This window comes from Hyla sarda, chromosome 1 (assembly GCF_029499605.1).
Source record: "Hyla sarda isolate aHylSar1 chromosome 1, aHylSar1.hap1, whole genome shotgun sequence".
NCBI lineage: Eukaryota > Metazoa > Chordata > Amphibia > Anura > Hylidae > Hyla > Hyla sarda.
Window position 1 is genome coordinate 21,126,798 of NC_079189.1, and position 22,050 is coordinate 21,148,847.

At 45.6% G+C, this 22,050-nt stretch overlaps 1 protein-coding gene across 1 annotated transcript in view; it reads left to right on the plus strand.

Moving 5' to 3' along the window:
- Positions 1 to 22,050, plus strand: part of LOC130321444 (extracellular calcium-sensing receptor-like) — a 214,000-nt gene that overhangs the window by 84,794 nt on the left and 107,156 nt on the right. Inside the window, exon 3 of the mRNA XM_056553038.1 lies at positions 2,526 to 2,817. Within this exon, the coding sequence (XP_056409013.1) occupies positions 2,526 to 2,817 (292 nt within the window). The remainder of the gene's footprint in view (positions 1 to 2,525; positions 2,818 to 22,050) is intronic.

The window sequence follows — 22,050 nt, forward strand, 5'->3', positions numbered from 1 at the left end:
TTTCAATTCAGACACGGCGGTCAACTTTGATCGCCACGTCTGAAGGGTTAATACAGGGCATCACCACGATCGGGGATATCCTGTATTAGCCGCGGGTACCAGCCGTTGATGGCCGCTGGCACCGACCCGATATGACGCGGGGTCACCGCGTGACCCCGCATTATATCGCGGGAGCCGGCACAGGAAATAAATATACGTCCTGCGTCGTTAAGGGGTTAAGACTAAAGATCTACCACAGACTGAGGGAAACAAATTAGGAGCTTGATAGAGTAAGTGTTTTTCATGATTTTTTAAGTGTACCTGTGCTTAACAAAAACTTTTGATATAATGTAGATAAAGCTATTATATGTATATTTGTAATATTGATTGATTACATTTTTTTTTATATTTTTAGGTAAAAAAAATGCTGTCCTTGCAGCTGTTGCCTGTGTGTGTCTATGAAGAGTCCAAATACAGGAAGTGTGGGCAGGACAAGCAGGGCTCTGTGCAGGCTCCTGGCTTGTCAATCATCCTGCTGTGTGAGCCGGGACCATTTCATAGAGCCTCACTGCACGGAGCCCTGCTTGTCCTCAGTGTACAGAGCCCTGCTTGCCCACAGTGTACAGAGCCCTGCTTGTCCACAGTGTACAGAGCCCTGCTTGTCCTCAGTATATAGAGCCCTGCTTGTCTTCAGTGTACATAGGCCTGCTTGTCCTCAGTGCACAACCTAACCCTATCTTCTTTGGCCATAAGGAATTTAGATGTTTAATGCAAGCAGGGTTTTACTCACCTGTTTGCATTATCCCCTAGGGAGCTGCGTTTGCTACTTAGGCTGTGACTTAGATCTTTATTGCGATTATATTTTGTGCCGGTTACCTAGGAGTTAATTTACCTACTCTCCTAGCCGTAAATCACAGTGTCTTCTATCTGGCCCCGTACTAAGCAGTGATGTGCGGCAATCAGCCCTGCCCCCTGTAGGCGTCAGAGCGAGACGGGGACGAACGACATCACGCAGAGGCGCCAGGATATGACGCCAGATGCCAAGGATCCCGGCTAGGTGAGCGCACAGAAGCCGGTGAGACTGACACTGGCTCCCCGCTATTGCGGGTTTGCGCACCTACCGGGATCCTGTAATTGATGTTCACATCAGCGGACAGTGAGTAGCGAGTGGCGGCGATACCGCTATTCCTTTGCAGGTACCGCAAGGCATCTTTTATTTACAGGGATATATGTGTTATTCTTTTTTAGGTACCGGGAGCTTGACTAAGGACTGTGAGTGTTAGCTTCATGTAAGATAAAAGACTTTATTGCAGCTGAGCATATGGGCTGACTGGCTTCATGTATCTTTCTCCTAGGATATACCTACTTACTCCTGGATTCGCTGTGACCGATTACACCCGTATAGTGGCACCTAGTATCGGGGTGCCATATTGATTCATGTTCATACATACTGAGTGACACTATTGTTATCTCTTTTTCATATGTGTTAATCCTATACATTGAGACCTTTGCATGTATAAAGTTCTCCTGATGACACCCTAAACTAGGGTAGAAACGCGTAGAGAACAATATATATATATATATATATATATATATATATATATATATATATATATATATGGGAATCTATGATAACCACCAGACAGGTGGCGCTCAGAATATATGATAAATCCACCAGACGGGTGGTAACCTTTAGTGGATCCTGTGAATCAATCTTTTTTAGATGGTGATAGTTCACAATCACTAGAATGGTGTAATTTTAATAAGTAACAATAAAAGTTATATTTTAGTAGAACTCCCCCTACACTTTTTTTTGTAAAGTGTTTTGCATATTTTTGATGCTGAGAGATGATTTGACCCCTTGTAGGTCTGGAAAATCATTCTACATACTCTATTATTAAATCCTTAGTGGTTAGAGCCCTGCTTGTCCTCAGTGTACAGAGCCCTGCTTGTCCTCAGTGTAGAGAGCCCTGCTGGTCCTTAGTGGTTAGAGCCCTGCTTGTCCTCAGTGTTCAGAGCCCTGCTTGTCCTCAGTGTACAGAGCCCTACTTGTCCTCAGTGTAAAGAGCCCTGCTTGTCCACCCTCACTTCCTGTATTTGGTCTCCTCACAGAGACACACAATAGCTGCAGGGACAAAAATATAAAAAATTTTAACCTGTGCATATTACAAATATACATATAATGGTACTATCTACATTATATAAAAAGTTTTTTTTTTTGACAGGTAAACTTTTATTCTTTTACACGTCACCATTAATAGTGGAGAAATTAATTAAAATATTTCCGATATTCCAGGAAATCAGGTTTGTTGCTTGGTTCAGGTTTGTTGCTTGGTGACAATTAAGGATTTAAAAGTGTATGTGTGTGTGTGTGTGGGGGGGGGGGGATGTCTGCAGTGTTCTCCTTTAGTTATCTTATTCATAGAGTTATTCTGTAGTTCTCCAGTTCAAATAACAAATGTCCCCCTATAGTTTATTCTTCCTTCTTATAACACAATTGCTGCTGTATATATCTAGTAACACAGTTGTCTTGTATTGTTCCATAGTGCTCACCCCAGAGAATATACACATCTGAGGGCTTTTCTCTTTGCTATAGAAGAAATTAACAATAGATCAGATATCCTTCCCAATGTCACCCTGGGATATCACATATATGACTCTTGTGGACATGAGAATAAAGTTATAAAAGATGTTCTGCAGATACTGTCTGGACACACAGTGACGGCTCCAAACTATTCCTGTATGGAGAATGATGCAGTGGTCGGTTTTATTGGGGATTTACATTCTGGTACTACTCTTACTATGGCCCAGCTGTTAAGCTTATATGGATATCCACATGTGAGTAAAGTATCTAAGTGTAAACATATACATACTGTATCTGCATCTAATCATTGATACCCATATTGGCCCTCATTTTTTGACGGGTTGTGCACCAGATTCTGTCGCATTGCGCCAGAAATTCTGTCTGTGCCAGAATTTGCACCAGAATTGAAAAAAACCCGAATAACTCTCCATTTTGCTTAGAAAACGTGAAAAAGGGGCGTGATCGGTGGGAAAAGGGGTGTGGTTACCGAAAAGGGGCGTGTTCCCGACATTTTCACAAAACAACATATTTACTAAGGTTTCCACATAAAATGTGGTGGATTTCAGCTGAGGAAAACCCTACAGATTAGAACATGTGTAAAAAAAAAAAAAGCAAAGTGTAGGGAAAGTGGAAAATGTAGGGAAACCCTAGTAAATACCGTGGAAAATAAATTGTAGGGAATTAAAACCCACAAAGAAACCTACACAACACTCTTAGTTAATAAGGGCCATTATGTCTATCTGAGTTAGTTTACTTGGTTAGATCACCAGATGTCAGTCTCATGTCTGTCTTGTGAGCAGCAGCCAGTACTCAGTGAAACATTGTTGTCTTTATTGAAAATGCCTACAAAACAGCTAAAGAAAAGTGTTGTGCATGAATATTCTTAATGCTAATTTTTATCACGAATATCAGTACTTCGCAATTTTGCAAATATTTAGAATATAGTGCTATATATACGTGAAGACGAATATTCTTTTTTTTTTGTTTTTTTCACATGCTAATTTTTATGTGAATTGTTATGCAAATTTTCCATGCAAGTTTTCGATTTGTTTTGTTTTTCTCACATACAAATTTGAATGCAAATGTTCGCATGGAAAAAAAGTGAATGAAGATAGCGAATATGCGAACAAAGGACGAATAATCGTCAATATATTTGCGAAATATCACGAATTCGAATATGGCCCCTGCTGCTCATCACTACTAAAGAATTGCAAAAAAGCACAGAAAATAGCAGCAAAGTTATAAAAGTCTAGGAGAAATTCAAACCTGACATGTTGGATTTACATGATCTTTACTCTTAGATAAAGAAAACATAGTAATTTTTTTTTTTGTATCTAAAAGTGAGGTCATGTACATCTGAAACAGGTCAGGTTTGCTATTTTGTGTTTTTTAGCAAGTCCTTTGCTGTTTTTATAGGCATTTCCAATAAAGAAGACATTTTATTGACTGCTATACACTTTGTTTATTCTATTTGGAACAGGGCCAGTTTTAGACTGTGTGGCCCTGGGCAAAAATGTAAAATGTGGCCCCCAGATTGTGTGACCAAAGATCACCATGTTGCGCTCCATGCATCTCAGTTGATGTGAGGAAATGAGATTGTGCTGCAAACCCCAAGTGGCTGTGACTACAACATGAGAAACATAATAATTCCATTCAGAATGAATTTGTGGCTGCGTTAATTCGGGGGTCTCAATGTGCTCAGCTCCACCCTTTGCAAGAACGAAGTGCACGGACAGCTGTGGAGCAACAGCATCTTGTAAGGACACATGTAGAGAAATCCGGTGCAAAACGGCATCATAAAATGTATGTATGCTATGTTCACATGACGGAATGTCCACACGGAGAATCTCCATGCTGACATTCTGCAAACTGGGTGGTGCCATCTCAAAGACATCTATGCATTCTGTGCGGACTCCTCACAAAGAATGAACATGATCATTCTGTGTGCGGACACAGAAAAAGGAATTTCTGTGCCGGAAACATCTAGCACGGATATCTGCTGTGTGCACAGAGCAGCAGAATCCTGTTGAATTCAATGGGACTTTGCTGCAGCGGATTCTCCGTGTTGGTGTGAGGTGCAGAACAGTGTCCTTTGTAATTCTGCGTTTGCCTCCCCTCAGCTGTCCGGAGAAGCAGAAGTAGCCGTCCGGGGAAGGCAGAGCTCGGCAGGACGCAACTCTGCACCTCCCTCAGCCCCGTACACAGCTCCCTCCTCCTACCTTACTCAGGAGGAAAGGAGGGATGTAGATTTTTACAGCCCGCTCCTGTCAGCAGGAGGGATTTAGATTTTTACAGCCCAGCTCACACGGTGCGTGCGGGGCTGTGAAAGCCTGCACCTCACACCGGATTTAGTGCTGCCTATTAGTAATAGCTCCCACTTATACTATAACAGTGCTCTCTTCAGTGCTTCAAGTCAGTAAAAGGCCTCATTTTATTCTTTACACAGGAATAGTTTTCCTTTTAATGCCCCAAACTATACAAATGCCCCTTTTCTGCTCCTTACTGTGTAATAATGCCCACCGTCATGCTCCTTACTGTACTATAGATCATGGCACAAAAGAATAAGCCCTCATACATCCCTGTATATGGAAAACTGAGAAAATTATAGGGGTCAGAAGAGGGCGATTTTAAACAAACTTATTATGTTAAATTAGATTTGCTGCAGCGGATTCTCCGTGTTGGTGTGAGGTGCAGAACAGCGTCCTTTGTAATTCTGTGTTTGCCTCCCCTCAGCTGTCCAGAGAAGCAGAAGTAGCTGTCCGGGGAAGGCAGAGCTCAGCAGGACGCAACTCTGCACCTCCCTCAGCCCCGTACACAGCTCCCTCCTCCTACCTTACTCAGGAGGAAAGGAGGGACGTAGATTTTTAGAGCCATGTTCACACTGTGCGTGCGGGGCTGTGAAAATTTCCGTCTCTCCTGCTGATGGAGGTGCGTGGAGAGAGCTGTGTGCGGGGCTGATGGAGGTGCAGAGTTGCATCCTGCCCAGCTCTGCCTTCCTGCTTTATCTTTGGAAATATCCTGACAGCTGAGGTGAGGGGTGAACACAGAACTGCATAGGACACAGTTCTGCACCTCACACCGGATTCCAATGCAGAATCCGCCAAGAAAATTCTGACGTGTGAACATGGCCTAACAGTGATCTTCTCAGTGCTTCTTGTCATTAATAGCGCCCACAGATACAATAACAGTGATCTTCTCACTGCTGCCTATCAGTAATAGCCTCCACATATACTATAACAGTGATCTCCTCAGTGCTACCTGTCAGTAATAGCTCCCACATATACAATAACAGTGATCTCCTCAGTGCTGCCTGTCAGTAATAGTGTCCACATATACTATAACAGTGATCTCCTCAGTGCTGCCTATCAGTAATAGCTCCCACATATACCATAACAATGATCTCCTCAGTGCTGCCTGTCAGTAATAGTGCCCACATATACTATAACAGTGATCTCCTCAGTGCTGCCTATCAGTAATAGCTCCCACATATACTATAACAATGATCTTCTCAGTGCTGCCTGTCAGTAATAGCCTCCACATATACAATAACAGTGATCTTCTCAGTGCTGCCTATTAGTAATAGCCTACACATATACTATAACAGTGATCTCCTCAGTGCTGCCTGTCAGTAATAGTGCCCACATATCCAATAACAGTGATCTCCTCAGTGCTGCCTGTCAGTAATAGTGCCCACATATACTATAACAGTGATCTCCTCAGTGCTGCCTATCAGTAATAGCTCCCACATATGCTATAACAATGATCTTCTCAGTGCTCCCTGTCAGTAAAAGCGCTTATTTTATTCTTTACACAGTAATAGTTTTTCTTTCAATGCCCCAAAATATACAAATGCCCCTTTTCTGCTTCTTACTGTGTAATAATGCCCACCGTCATGATCCTTACTGTCAGGGGCGGACTGACCGGCTGGTCCAATCGGCCCTCATCCGAAGGCCCGGCCAGGAAAAGGGCCCGCGCTGTCCGCCGCCTGTCACATTAAATAATAAAAAAAAAATATTTAAATTACCCACAGCCCGTGACACCTGGGCCCGGCACCGCGATCCCCTGTGTCTGTGTTTTAGCCGGTGGGGAACGATGTCACTGGATGCTATGTCGCATCTCCCAGACAGCCACGGCAGCCCTGTAAGAGAACCGCAGTGGTTGCCTGGGAGTGGCGCTTAGGTCAAGTGAACTTCACATCCGGCAGTGCCAGAGTTTACTGTTGCCGTCGAAGACCAGTGCACCCGGCCTACTTCTCTGTGTACGGAGCCCTGCTTGTCCTCTGTGTCCGGGAGCCCTGCGGGAGTCCTGCTTGTCCTCAGTGTACAGAGTCCTACTTGTCCTCAGTGTCCGGGAGCCATGCTTGTCCTCAGTGTCTGGTAGCCCTGCATGTCCTCAGTGTACAGAGCCCTGCTTGTCAATGTACAGAGCCCTGCTTGTCCTCAGTGTACAGAGCCCTGCTTGTCCTCAGTGTACAGAGCCCTGCTTGTCCTCGGTGTACAGAGCCCTAATTGTCCTCAGTGTCTGGGAGCCCTGCTTGTCCTCAGTGTCCGGGAGCCATGCTTGTCCTCTGTGTCTGGGAGCCCTGCTTGTCCTCAGTGTACAGAGCCCTGCTTGTCCTCAGTGTCCAGGAGGAGTGGCAGAGGCCTAAATCCTTCAGGCAGAGGTCGCAGCAGACTAGGGGCGATTGGCAGCAGGAGTAGCAGCGAGAGGCCCGAGCTCCCGTTATCAGCTAGCGGTCATGTCTCGACCAGCAACCCATCTGCCGTCGTCGATTGGTTAACACGGTCATTCACTTCTCACAAGTGACATCTGACACCCCCAGTCAATAGTCGGTGGGTTCCTCAGACACAACCCTCAGTTGGCATGGCCTGGGAGCTGTCCCTGTCCTCCCATTGCCTCTGTCCTATGCTCTTCCTTCCCCTACAGAAGTATCTTATGCTGTGGGTTCAGCTCCACTATTCACTGAGGACGATCTGAAAGAGGACAGTCAGCAGCTACTGCCCAGCCAAGAAGTGGAGGAGACATCCGCCGCTTCCTCCACTAGGCGGAAAAGTAGTGATTAGGAGAGTGACGTGGGAGGCGGTGTTGCCAGGGTTCAGGGTCCTGAAGCAGACACTGTTGAGGAACCTGAAGAGGACATCAGTGACGTTCAGACACTTGTTCATGATGATGAAGCCGATCACAATTGGGAGCTAGGTGCAGAAGGGGCTTCATCATCATCATCAGGAGAAGAGAGTTGCAGGTTGCCCGTGAGGCTGCAGCTGAGCCAGCAAGGCGGTAGCATGGTTGGCAGTCACCATGGTGGCAGGTGTGAAAATTCTGGAGTCAAACGTGCCTGGGCGAGACAACCTGCTTTGCGGCAGCCTACCTTCCCTTGAGGTAGTGAAACAGGGGTTCCTGGAGATGGCGGCTGTAGCAGTCAATTAGTGAGGACTGTTGGTGGGAAAATCAGCTACTCGGCTGTGTGGCAGTTTTTCATCAAGTATCCAGAGGAGGTTCACATAGCCACATGCAAGATATGTCGGCAGAAGGTAAAGCGTGGCCAGGGTCCCAATATTGGCACCATGGCCCTGCGTTAACATATGCTTCGCCACCATAAAGTGACCTGGGAAAACCGTGGCTCCGATGTAGTGGTCCAGCCTGCTGCATCACCCAGTGGCACGCCGCTCCCTCTTTCAGCCAGCCAGGGCTCCACCACCTCAGCCGAAGGGAGCTGTGTGTTTGTGTGTCATACCCTCCTTCTGTCGCTCCAGATGCTCCTGCTCCTCCTACTTTTAGTCAGCCATTCTGCCAACAATCGATTGGCAAAACCATGTCCAAGAGACAACAGTATGCGCCCACTCATCCAACGGTGCAGAAGCTGAATGTGCTCCTGTCTAAATTGCTGGTGCTGCAGTCCCTCCCATTTTAAGTGGTGGACTCTGCACCTTTCATAGAACTGATGGCTTGTGCAGAGCCCAGGTGGAGAGTGCCAAGCCATCATTTCTTTGCGAAGAAGGCAGTACCAGCCCTGCACAATTTTGCCTCTTCCTCCTGCACACTCTCAGCGCGTTGGTCCTGTGACTGTGTGCGACTCCACCTCCTTATCCTCCACTGTGTCCTCAGCCTGCACTGCCCAGACAAGTCTCAGTGGCCTTTCAGCATACCATTTGTGCAGGGCACGACAGTGTCAAGCTGTTCTTCACATGGTTTGCCTTTGCAAGAAGAGTCACACAGGGGAGGAACTGCTAAAAGCCATTCGTACAGAAATCGAAGCATGGCTTACTCCATGAAAACTGGAAATGGGAACCATGGTGACTGAGAACGGGAAGAACATTTTGCACATGCTGCAACTGGGAAGGCTGAGCCATGTGCCCTGCATGGCACATGTATTCAATCTGGTTGTGAAGCAGTTCTTGAAGTGTTCCCCCCATTTGCAAGGCATCCTAATAATGGGAAAGAAACTTTGCATGCACTTCAGCACCTCCACATGTTGGACCAACTGTACAAACAGAGAAAAGCCATCACCGATTTATTGATGATCCACACGGATAGGGGTACTCCACTGTGTAACTTCAATGTGAACCAGTGGCAGCTCATACGTGACACCTGCCATTTGCTCAGACCCTTGAGGAAGCCACATTATTAGTAAGCCGTCAGGATTACAGGATGAACAACGTCATTCCACTGCTTAATTTCTTACAACACGTGTTGGAAACAATTTCTGGTCAGAGCACTGGAGAAGTGGCGCCTACATCTCATGGTCACATGAGCCCTGAGAGGGCTGAACTGGAGGAGGAGGAGGAGGAGGAGGAGGGGGAAGGGCACAGTGGAGCACAGTGTAGGTTTCCCCAAATTGGTGTTATTTCAAGTAATCTGACAGGTGAGGAGGAGCAGGAGCAGCCAGAGGAGCTAGAGGGTTATGAGGAAGGTGAAACAGAGGACCCAGACACACCGTGGCAGTATGCAGTGGAGATAGAGGCAGGGAGTCCCTCCGAGTCACTTGCACAAATCTCATGATGCATGCTCACCTGCTTGCATAGTGACAGCCGAATTGTCACCATTCGGCAGTAGGATGACTTCTGGATCTCCATCTTATTGAACCCTCGCTATCGACACAAAATAGGGGCCTTTTTTTACACCCACTGAGAGGGAGGACAAAATGGCCTACTACACAGGCATCCTATGTAGTCAGTTGGCCGATGCCTATTGGCGCCATCGTCCATCTTCTCGCAGGTCTGAATGGGGGGGCCCCCTGTGCTCACCTTCCACTGCCATGGATGCTGGGGAGGGGTGGGGTGGCAGGAGCAGTACCAGCTCCATCAGCAGCAGCCTGAGTCTACAGTCGCTGATGAGTAGCTTTCTTCACCAGCATAATGAGCATCAGCAGCAGGTAGACCTAAAGCAGGACCTGAACCAGCAGGTGGTGGCATACCTTGACATGCCCATGCCTACACACCTTGAAGATCCGCTGGACTTCTGGGCAGCCAAACTTGATTTGTAGCCTCAAATAGCAGTGTTTCCCCTGGAAAAGCTGTCCTGTCTGGCCAGTAGAGTGCCATCAGTGGGTGTTTAGTGCGGCGGGTGCCATAGTCACCCCAAGGAGAACTCGTCTGTCCTCGAAAAATGTGGAGAGACTGACCTTTGTGAAGATGAATCAGGCATGGATCAGCCAGGATTTCCAACCACCAATGCCTGATGCATGAGAGTAGATTGACCATGGTGCCACACCAACACTTCACAAATATGGATAGTGCCAAACAGATTTACGCGCTGCTCCCCAGTTACAAACATTCCTCTGCATCAGACCTTTTTTCACCAACCTTCATCACCAGGTACTGGTATTGCCACCTACCGCACCACTCTCTCACCGGGTCACTTTCTGGACTCCTGATGCTGCGGCTGCCACCTCCAGGCTGTCTCCATCAGCCACTATATGGTCTCTTCTCATGCTTCAGCCAGCTCCAGTCTGTGTAATTCAGCAACTACATGGTTTAGTGATGCTGCTGGGTTTAAGACATTACCTATATATGTTTATGGTAGCACTAGGTACCATATATCTTCAATGGAAATTTCAAAATTCCTCTTTTATTCTTAGAGATTGTGAGGCTCTATTGTCTCCTCATCTGCCGCCAACTTCAGGCTGTGCCATTCAGACACTATATTGTCTCCCCATGCTGCCACAAACTCCAGGCATTTATTCAGCCACTATATGGTCTCCTCATACTGATGCCACCTCCAGGCTGTCTCATTCAGCCACTATATGGTCCTTTGTACCCACACGCCGGGGCCCGGGACACTAAAACTTGAGTTAAAAGTTTAATTTCAAAAACCCTCAATTTAAAAATCTTACATTTCTATTTAAAATTCTTAAATTTCAATAGTCTCCTCATGCTTCTGCCAACTCCAGGCTGTGCCATTCAGACACTATATGGTCTCCTCATGTGTCAGCCACCTCCAGGCTGTGCCATTCAGCCACTATATGGTCTCCTCATGCTTCAGCCAACTCCAGGCTGTGCCATTCAGCCACTATATGGTCTCCTCCTACTGATGCCACCTCCAGGCTCGGGGCTATGCCATTCAGCCACTATATGGTCTCCTCCTACTGATGCCACCTCCAGGCTTGGTCATTGTGCTGCCATGTTACATGTGACTTCTTGTTAGATTTGGTCCTTTGTACCCACATGCCGGGGCCGGGACACTAAAACTTGAGAGTTAAAAGTTCAATTTCAAAACCCTCAATTTCAATTTAAAAATCTTAAATTTCTATTTAAAATTCTTAAATTTCAATGGTCTCCTCATGCTTCAGCCAACTCCAAGCTGTGCCATTCAGCCACTATATGGTCTCCCCCTACTGATGCCACCTCCAGGCTCGGTCATTGTGACATGTGACTCCTTGTTAGATTTGATCCTTTGTACCGACACGCAGGGGCCTGGGACACTAAAACTTGGGAGTTAAAAGTTCAATTTCAAAACCCTCAATTTCAATTTAAAAATCTTAAATTTTAATTTAAAAATCATAAATTTCAAGGGTCTCCTCATGCTTCTGCCAAATCCAGGCTGTGCCATTCAGACACTATATGGTCTCCTCATGCTTCAGCCATCTCCATAATGTGTGATTCAGCCAATATATGGTTTACCCTGTACGTTCACATGGGGGGGCAAACCTCCAGCTGTTTCAAAACTAGAACTCCCAGCATGTACTGACAGACCGTGCATGCTGGGAGTTGTACTTTTGCAACAGCTGGAGACACACTGGTTGGAAAACCTTCAGTTAGGTTATGTTACCTAACTCAGTATTTTCTAACCAGTATGCCTCCAGCTGTTGCAAAACTGCAACTCCCAGCATGTACTGATCGCCGAAGGGCATGCTGGGAGATGTAGTTATGCAATAGCTGGAGGTACGCAACTACAACTCCCAGCATGCCGAGACAGCTGATTGCTGTTTGGACATGCTGGGATTTGCAGTTTTGCAACATCTGGAGGGCTACAGTTTTAGAGAACACTGAAAAGTGATCTCCAAACTGTGGTCCTCCAGCTGTTGCAAAACTACAATTCCCAGCATGCCCTGACAGCAAACAGTTGTGTGGGCATGCTAGGAGTTGTAGTTTTGCAAGATCTGGAGGGCTACAGTTTAGGGACCACTATGTAGTGGTCTCGAACTGTAGCCCTCCAGCTGTTGCAAAACTACATATTCCAGCATGCCCAAACAGCAGTCTGGGCATGCTGGGAGTTGTAATTTTGCAACATCTGGAGGGCTACAGTTAGAGACCACTGTATAATGGTCTCAAACTGTACCCTCCAGATGTTGCTTGGCAACTCACCGGCTTCCGTCGGATCCAGCCGCACGTCATCGCCGCCCGCCGATCTCCGTCGCCCGCAGCCTCCTTCGCCCACCCGGATCGGTAAGTGGATCTTCGGCGCCGGTCCCCGTCGTTTCCCCGTCCTGCCCCGCCTATTGTAGGAGGACAGGACGGGGGAAAACAAAAGTAAACCCCCCCGCCCCCGATCTGCTATTGGTGGTCGCGTCTAGACCACCAATAGCAGGGATAGGAGGAGTGGCAACCCTGCCACCTCACTCCTATCGCTTCAGGGGGATCCTGGGTGTCTTAGACACCCGCGATCCCCCTTACATTCCGGGTCACTATAGACCCATAATGACCCGGAATCGCGCAAATCACAGGTGTGAATTCACTTGCGATTTGCCGCAATCGCCGACATGGGGGGGTCTTATGACCCCCCCCCGGGCATTTGCTCGGGATGCCTGCTGAATGATTTCAGCAGGCATCCTGCTCCGATCCCCGCCCGGCGCACGGTGGGGACTAGAACTGCCCATGACGTAAATGTACGTCCCTGGCCCTTAAGACCCATGGTGTCGGGATGTACCGTTACGTCATGGGTCCTGTAGGGATTAAAAAGGCAAACTTCCCTGGGCTGAGAGCTGCACTACAGGACATAGACTGGGGGGAGGTGTTGTCAAATAATGATACAGAAGGTAAATGGGACATCTTTAAATCAATTTTAAATAACTATACAGCTAAATATATACCAAAGGGGAACAAATACAAACAATTAAAACTAAATCCTACATGGCTGACAAATGATGTTAAAAGAGCAATAAACAACAAAAAAATACAAATCTGATGGGTCAGCTATAACATTTAAACAGTACTTAACATAACATTTAAATAGGAGCTTAATAAAATCAGTAAAAATGTAATAAAAACAGCAAAAATTCAAAATGAGAGACAGGTGGCCAAAGAAAGCAAAACTAATCCTAAATATTTTTTTAGATATATAAATGCAAAAAAAAAACAAGGACAGAGCATGTAGGACCCCTTAATAATGACAATGAGGAGGTTGTCACAGGCTATAAAGAGAAAGCGGAGCTACTGAATGGTTTCTTTAGTTCTGTATATACTAAGGAAGAAGAAGGAGCTGACATTGGACAGGTCAGTGCTGGTAACACATCATATAATGTACTGAACTGGCTTAATGTAGAGATGGTACAAGGTAAGTTAAGTAATTTAAATGTAAGCAAATCTCTAGGGCCAGATGGATTGCACCCAAGAGTTCTTAGAGAACTAAGTTCAGTAATATCTGTACCCCTGTTCATGACATTAAAAAATTCACTGGTGTCTGGTATTGTGCCAAGGGACTGGCACAAGGCGAATGTGGTGCCAATCTTCAAAAAGGGCTCTAGGTCTTCCCCAGGAAACTATAGACCGGTAAGTTTAACGTGCATTGTGGGTAAATTGTTTGAGGACTTATACAGGATTACATACAGGAATGCATAGGGGATAATTGTATTATAAGTGATAGTCAGCATGGGTTTACTAAGGATAGAAGTTGTCAAACCAATCTAATTTGCTTTTATGAAGATGTGAGTAGAATCCTTGACAGAGGAATGGCTGTGGATAGAGTGTTTCTGGATTTTGCTAAAGCGTTTGATACTGTCCCTCATAGATGTCTGACAGGTAAGTTAAGGTCTTTGGGTTTGGAAACTTTCATTGGTAACTGGATTGAACACTGGCTCATGGATCGTACCCAGAGAGTGGTGGTCAATGATTCGTACTCTGATTGGTCCCCGGCTATCAGTGGTGTACCCCAAGGTTCAGTACTGGGCCCGCTGTTGTTTAATTTATTTATCAATGATATAGAGGATGGCATTAACAGCTCTGTTTCTATCTTTTCAGATGACACCAAGCTTTGTAGCACGGTACAGTCTATAGAGGAGGTGTATAGGTTACAAGATGACTTGGATAGACTACGTGTCTGGTAATCCACTTGGCAAATGAGGTTCAATGTGGATAAATGTAAAGTTATGCATCTGGGTACTAATAGAATGCATGCGTCGTATGTCTTAGGGGGGATTAAACTGGCAGAGTCACTGGTAGAGAAGGATCTGGGTGTACTTGTAGATCACAGACTTCAGAATAGCATGCAATGTCAGGCTGCTGCTTCCAAGGCCGACAGGATATTGTCATGTATAAAAAGAGGCATGGACTCAAGGGACAGGGACATAATACTCCCCCTTTATAAAGCATTGGTACGGCCTCACCTGGAATATGCTGTTCAGTTTTGGGCACCAGTCCATAAAAGGAACACTGTGGAGCTGGAAAGGGTGCAGAGACGCGCAACTAAACTAATATGGGTCATGGAACATCTTAGCTATGAGGAGCGATTAAAGGAGCTACAATTGTTTAGTCTTGAGAAGAGACGTTTAAATGGGTACTCCGCTCCTGGCATCTTATCCCCTATCCAAAGGATAGGGGATAAGATGTTGGATCGCAGCGGTCCCGCTGCTGGGGACCCCGTGGATCGCCGCTGCGGCACCCCGCCATCATTACTGCACAGAGCGAGTTCGCTCTGTGCGTAATGACGGGCAATACAGGGTCCGGAGAAGCGTGACATCATGGCTCCGCCCCTCATGACATCACGGCCCGTCCTCTTAATGCAAGTCTTTGGCAGGGGGCGTGACGACCGCCACTCCCCCTCCCATAGACTTGTATTGACGGGGGCGGGCCGTGGCGTCACAAGGGGCGGAGCCGTGACGTAACGATGCTCCGGCCCCTGTATTGCCCGTCATTACGTGCAGAGCGATCTCGCTCTGCGCAGTAATGATATCGGGGTGCTGCAGCAGAGATCTCTGGTGTCCCCAGCAGCGGGACCACGGCGATCTGACATCTTATGATAAGATGTCTAGGGGAGGAGTTCCCCTTTAAGGGGGGATATGATAAATGTATATAAGTATATTAATGGCCCATACAAAAAATATGGAGAAAAACTGTTCCAGGTTAAACCCCCCCCCCCCCCCAAGGACGAGGGGGCACTCCCTCCGTCTGGAGAAGAAAAGGTTTAGTCTCAAGGGGCTACACGCCTTCTTTACCATAAGAACTGTGAACTTATGGAACAGTCTACCTCAGGAACTGGTCATGGCAGGAAAAATAAACAGCTTTAAAACAGGGTTAGATACATTACTGGAACAAAATAACATTAATGCTTATGAAGAAATATAAAATCCCATCCCTTCCCCAATATCGCGCCACACCCCTAACCTTCAATTCCCTGGTTGAACTTGATGGACGTATGTCTTTTTTCAACCGTATTAACTATGTAACTAGCTACCATAAATCTTTAATTTAAATGTCAAAATTAATCTTTTAATCTTAGGGATTGTAAAGCCCTAGTGTCTACTCATGCTGCTGTCAGCTCCACACTGTCTTGGAATAAAAATGTTGTTATGGTTGCAATAGCTACCCAAAATCTTCAGTTTAAATTTCAGAATTTATTTTTTTTATCTTAGGGATTGTAAAGCCCTAGTGTCTACTCATGCTGCTGTCAGCTCCACACTGTGTCATTCAGCCACTATATGGTCTCCTCATACTGATGCCACCTCCAGGCTCTGTCATTGTGCCGCTCTGCTGTAGTGATTCTAAAAGTGATGCCTGTAATCTGCATGTCTGACTGAATAACAGTATTATTTCACTACCCCAGCACACTCCATATGCATGTTAGAACACAGCAAAGTGTTCTACACCCCTAATGAGGCTCTCTGTAGGCCAGAAATAGCCATTTTTTAATATAGATTCGCCACGTATAAATTCAGATCGAAACAGATTTAACCCCTTAAGGACTGAAGGTTTTTCTGTTTTTGCATTTTCATTTTTTCCTCATCACCTTCTAAAAATCATAACGCTTTCAATTTTGCACCTAAAAATCCATATGATGGCTTATTTTTTGCGCCACCAATTCTACTTTGCAGTGACATTAGTCATTTTACCAAAAAATCCACGGCAAAGTGGGAAAAAAATCATTGTGCGACAAAATTGAAGAAAGAATTTCATTTTGTAAACTTTGGGGGCTTCAGTTTCTACGCAGTGCATTTTTCGGTAAAAATAACACTTTATCTTTATTCTGTAGGTCCATACGGTTAAAATGATACCCTACTTATATAGGTTTGATATTGTTGTACTTAGGAAAAAAATCATAACTACATGCAGGAAAATGTATACGTTTAAAATTGTCATCTTCTGACCCCTATAACTTTTTTTTTCCGCGTACGGACTCATCTTTTGCGCCGTGTTCTGATGTTTTTAGCGGTACCATTTTTGTATTGATCGGACTTTTTGATCGCTTTTTATTCATTTTGTCATGATATTAAAAGTGACCAAAAATACACTATTTTGGACTTTGGAATTTTTTTGCGCGCACGCCATTGACCATGCAATTTAATTAACTATGTATTTTCATAGTTCAGACATTTTCGCACACGGCGATACCATTTATGTTTATTTTTATTTACAGTTTTTTTTTATGGGAAAAGGGGGATGATTCAAACTTTTAATAGGGAAGGGATTAAATGACCTTTGTTAACTTTTTTTTTTTTCACTTTTTTTTTGCAGTGTTATAGCTCCCATAGGGACCTATAACACTGCACACACTGATCTCCTATGCTGATCCCTGCAAAGCCATAGCTTTGCAGGGATCAGTCAGATAGGGTCTCGATTGCTCAAGCCTGTAGCTCAGGCTTGGAGCAATCAATCCTAGATCGGACGCCGCGGAGAGAACTAAGGAGACCTCCGCCTGCATCCCAGCTGATGGGAACATCACGATTTTATTGCAATGTCCCGATCAGCCAGACTGAGCTGCCGGGAACCGTTTACTTAAATTTTAAGACTTTGATCGCCGCATCTGAAGGGTTAACAGCGCGTGGCACAACGATCGATGCCGCGCACTGTTAGCCCAGGGTTACGGCTATCGTTAGCATCCGGGACCGACCCGGTGTGATGCGGGGTCACGGCGTGACCCCGTTTTCACACCGGGACCGGGCTTAGGGCGTACAGGTACGCCCTAAGTCCTTAAGAGGTTAAAAAAAATGTGGCGAATCACTGAATCAAATTTTTCAAAATAAGGGGGAAGGTTATGGTTAATTTAACTATCATATCTTTTTTTTTTTTTTACATATAAGTAATATGTGTACAAAGTATTATCGAAATATCTACTGCCGTACGGAAGTTATGCTGAAACATACATTTCCCATAGATTTATATGGGACTTTAACCCCTTAAGGACCCAGCCATTTTACACCTCAGGACCCGGCCATTTTTTGCACATCTGACCACTGTCACTTTAAACATTTATAACTCTGGAATACTTTTAGTTATCATTCTGATTCCGAGATTTTTTTTTCGTGACATATTCTACTTTAACATAGTGGTAAAATTTTGTGGTATCTTGCATCCTTTCTTGGGGAAAAATCCCAAAATTTTATGAAAAATTTGAAAATTTTGCATTTTTCTAACTTTGAAGCTCTCTGCTTGTAAGGAAAATGGATATTCCAAATATTTTTTTTTTATTCACATATACAATATGTCCACTTTATGTTTGCATCATGAAATTGATGAGTTTTTACTTTTGGAAGACACCAGAGGGCTTCAAAGTTCAGCAGCAATTTTCCAATTTTTCATAAAATTTCCAAACTCACAATTTTTCAGGGACCAGTTCAGGTTTGATGTGGATTTGAAGGGTCTTCATATTAGAAATACCCCACAAATGACCCCATTATAAAAACTGCACCCCCCAAAGTATTCAAAATGACATTCAGTCCGCGTTTTAACCCTTTAGGTGTTTCACAGGAATAACAGCAAAGTGAAGGAGAAAATTCACAATCTCCATTTTTTACACTCGCATGTTCTTGTAGACCCAATTTTTGAATTTTTACAAGGGGAAAAAGGAGAAAATGTAGACTTATATTTGTAGCCCAATTTCTCTCGAGTAAGGACACACCTCATATGTCTATGTAAAGTGTTCGGCGGGCGCAGTAGAGGGCTCATAAGCGAAGGAGCGTCAAGGGGATTTTGGAGAGTACGTTTTTTTAAAATGTTATTTGGGGGGCATGTTGCTTTTAGGAAGCCCCTATGGTGCCAGAACAGCAAAAATCCCCCATATGGCATACCATTTTGGAAACTAGACCCCTTGAGGTACGTAACAAGGAATAAAGTGAGCCTTAATACCCCACAGGAGTTTCACGACTTTTGCATATGTAAAAAAAAAAAAAAAAAATTTCACTAAAATGTGTGTTTCCCCCCAAATTTCACATTTTTGCAAGGGTTAATAGCAGAAAATACCCCCCAAACATTGTAACCCCATCTCTTCTGAGTATGAAGGTACCCCATAAGTTGACCTGAGGTGTACTATGGGTGAACTACAATGCTCAGAAGAGAAGGAGTCATATTAGGCTTTTTGAGAGCAAATTTTGCTCGGGGGCATGTCGCATTTAGGAAGCCTCTATGGTGCCAGGACAGCAAAAAAAAACCACATGGCATACCATTTTGGAAACTAGACCCCTTGTTTAACGTAACAAGAAATAAAGTGAGCCCTAATACCCCACAGGGGTTTCACGACTTTTGCATACGTAAAAAAAAAAAAAAAAAATCACTAAAAGGTGTGTTTCCCCCCCAAATTTCACATTTTTGCAAGGGTTAATAGCAGAAAATACCCCCCAAAATTTGTAACCATATCTCTTCTGAGTATGGAGGTACCCCATAAGTTGACCTGAAGTGTACTACGGGCGAACTACAATGCTCAGAAGAGAAGGAGTCATATTTGGCTTTTTGAGAGCAAATTTTGCTCGGGGGGCATGTCGCATTTAGGAAGCCCATATGGTGCCAGGACATCAAAATAACCCCCACATGGCATACCATTTTGGAAACTAGACCCCTTGAGGAACGTAAGAAGGCCTAAAGTGAGCATTTACCCCCCACTGGTGTCTGTCATATCTTTGGAACAGTGGGCTGTACAACATTTTTAATTTGCACAGCCCACTCTTCCAAAGATCTGTCAGACACCAGTGGGGTGTAAATTCTCACTGCACCCCTCATTACATTCCGTGAGGGGTGTAGTTTCCGAAATGGGGTCACATGTGGGTTTTTTTTTTTTTTGCGTTTGTCAAAACCGCTGTAACAATCAGCCACCCCTATGCAAATCACCTCAAATGTACATGGCGCACTCTCCCTTCTGGGCCTTGTTGTGTGCCCCCAGAGCACTTTGCGCCCACATATGGGGTATCTCCGTACTCGGGAGAAATTGTGTTACAAATTTTGGGGGGCTTTTTTTCCCCTTTACCTCTTGTCAAAATGAAAAGTATAGGGCAACACCAGCATGTTAGTGTAAAAAGTTTATTTTTTTACACTAACATGCTGGTGTAGACCCCAACTTCACCTTTTCATAAGGGGTGAAAGGAGAAAAAGACCCCCAATATTTGTTAGTCAATTTCTCCCGAGTACGGCGATACCCTATATGTGACCCTAAACTGTTGCCTTGAAATACGACAGGGCTCCAAAGTGAGAGCGCCATGTGCATTTGAGGCCTAAATTAGGGATTGCATAGGGGTGGACATAGGGGTATTCTACGCCAGTGATTCCCAAACAGGGTGCCCCCAGCTGTTGCAAAACTCCCAGCATGCCTGGACAGTCAACGGCTGTCCGGCAATACTGGGAGTTGTTGTTTTGCAACAGCTGGAGGCTCCATTTTGGAAAGAGTGGCGTACCAGGCGTTTTTCATTTTTATTGGGGAGGGAGGGGGGCTGTGTAGGGGTATGTGTATATGTAGTGTTTTTTACTTTTATTTTATTTTGTGTTAGTGTAGTGTAGTGTTTTTAGGGTACAGTCACATGGGCAGGGGATTACAGCGAGTTTGAGCTGCCGCGCAAAATTTGCTGCATTGCAAACTTGCAGCCCGATACTCACTGTAAGCCCCTGCCCATGTGAATGTATCCTGTACATTCACAGGGGGGGGACCTCCAGCTGTTACAAAACTACTACTCCCAGCATGCCTGAGAATGTTTGGGAGTTGTGGTTTTGCAACAGCTGGAGGCACACGGGTTGGGAAACACTGAGTTAGGAAACAATGTTTCCCAACCAATGTGCCTCCAGCTGTTGCAAAACCACAACTCCCAAACATTCTCAGGCATGCTGGGAGTAGTAGTTCGGCAACATCTTTAGAGCCAGATGTTGCCGAACTACAACTCCCAGCATGCTTGAAGTTGTAGTTTTGCAACATCTGGAGGACTACAGTTTGCAGACCCCTAATACAGTGGTTCCCAATCTGTGCCCTTCCAGATGTTGCAAAACTACAACCCCCAGTATGCCAAAACTGTCCAGGCATGCTGGGAGTTGTAGTTCTGCAACATCTGAAGGGCCAGATGTTACAGAACTACAACTCCCAGCATGCCTGGACAGTAAGGGCATGCTGAGGATGTGTAGTTTTGCAACATCTGGAAGGGCACAGTGTTCCAAAAACTGTGGACCTCCAGATGTTGCAAAACTGCAACTTCCAGCATGCCCAGACGCCAAGGGCTGTCTGGGCATGCTGGGAGTTGTAGTTTACAGGGTCCTATTACAGCAATGCATGTCGCTTTACGGCGACGTGCATTGCTGTAAAGGGCCCGGCCGCGGCTGAAGATATACTCACCTGTCGCCGCCGCCGCCATCTTCCTCGCCGGGATCCGGGTCTTCGGGGACGAGGTAAGTACCGGGGCCGGTCCCCAGCACTCCCCCGTCCCCCGCCGCGTCCTCCGGTCTTCCTCCCGTCCTCTCCGGACTTTCAGGGGCCGGGCAGGATGGGAGGAAGTAACCGCCCCCCCTCCTGCGATTGGTCGGTTAACTAACCGACAGATCGCAGGGTATAGGCGGAGGTGGCAGGCTTGCCACCTCGCTCCTATTCTTTAGCATGGTCCTGGCTGTCTGTGACAGCCGGGATCATGCGAAATTACCGGGCGGTCGGGTCCCAGAGACCCGATCAGCCCGGTATCGCCGCAGATCGCAAGGGCGATTTCACTTGCGATTTGCGGCGATCGCCGACATGGGGGGCCTACATGGCCCCCCTCGGCGTTTGCCCTGGATGCCTGCTGAAGGATTTCAGCAGTCATCCAGTTCCGATCTCTGCCCGGCGAGTGGCAGAGACCGGAAAACGCCAGGACGTACGGGGACGTCCTGGGTCCTTAAGGCCCAGGGTGCGGGGACGTCCCCATACGTCCTGGATCCTTAAGAGGTTAAGCAAAAACCCAGACCTTTGCAAAATAGGGTATTTGTAGTTGATAGAGATGAGCGAACTTACAGTAATTTGATTCGTCATGAACTTTCAGCTCGGCGTTTGCTGACTTTAGTCTGAATAAATTAGCTCAGCTTTCAGGTGGTCTGGTGGGCTGGAAATGGTGGGTACAGTCCTAGGAGAGAGAGTCTCCAGCCCACCAGAGCACCTGAAAGCTGAGCTAATTTATTCAGACTAAAGTCAGCAAATGCCGAGCCGAGAAATTCGTGACAAATCGAATTACTGTAAGTTCGCTCATCTCTAGTAGTTGACATATAGGGGAACGTGTGTCCCAAGTTTTATCAAAATATATTCAACCATTTGGAAGTTATGCTGGAACTTACATGGAACTTAAAACAAAAATCCTGACCCTTTCATATGGGTTAGGGTTCATTTATCTATACTATGTTTGTAGT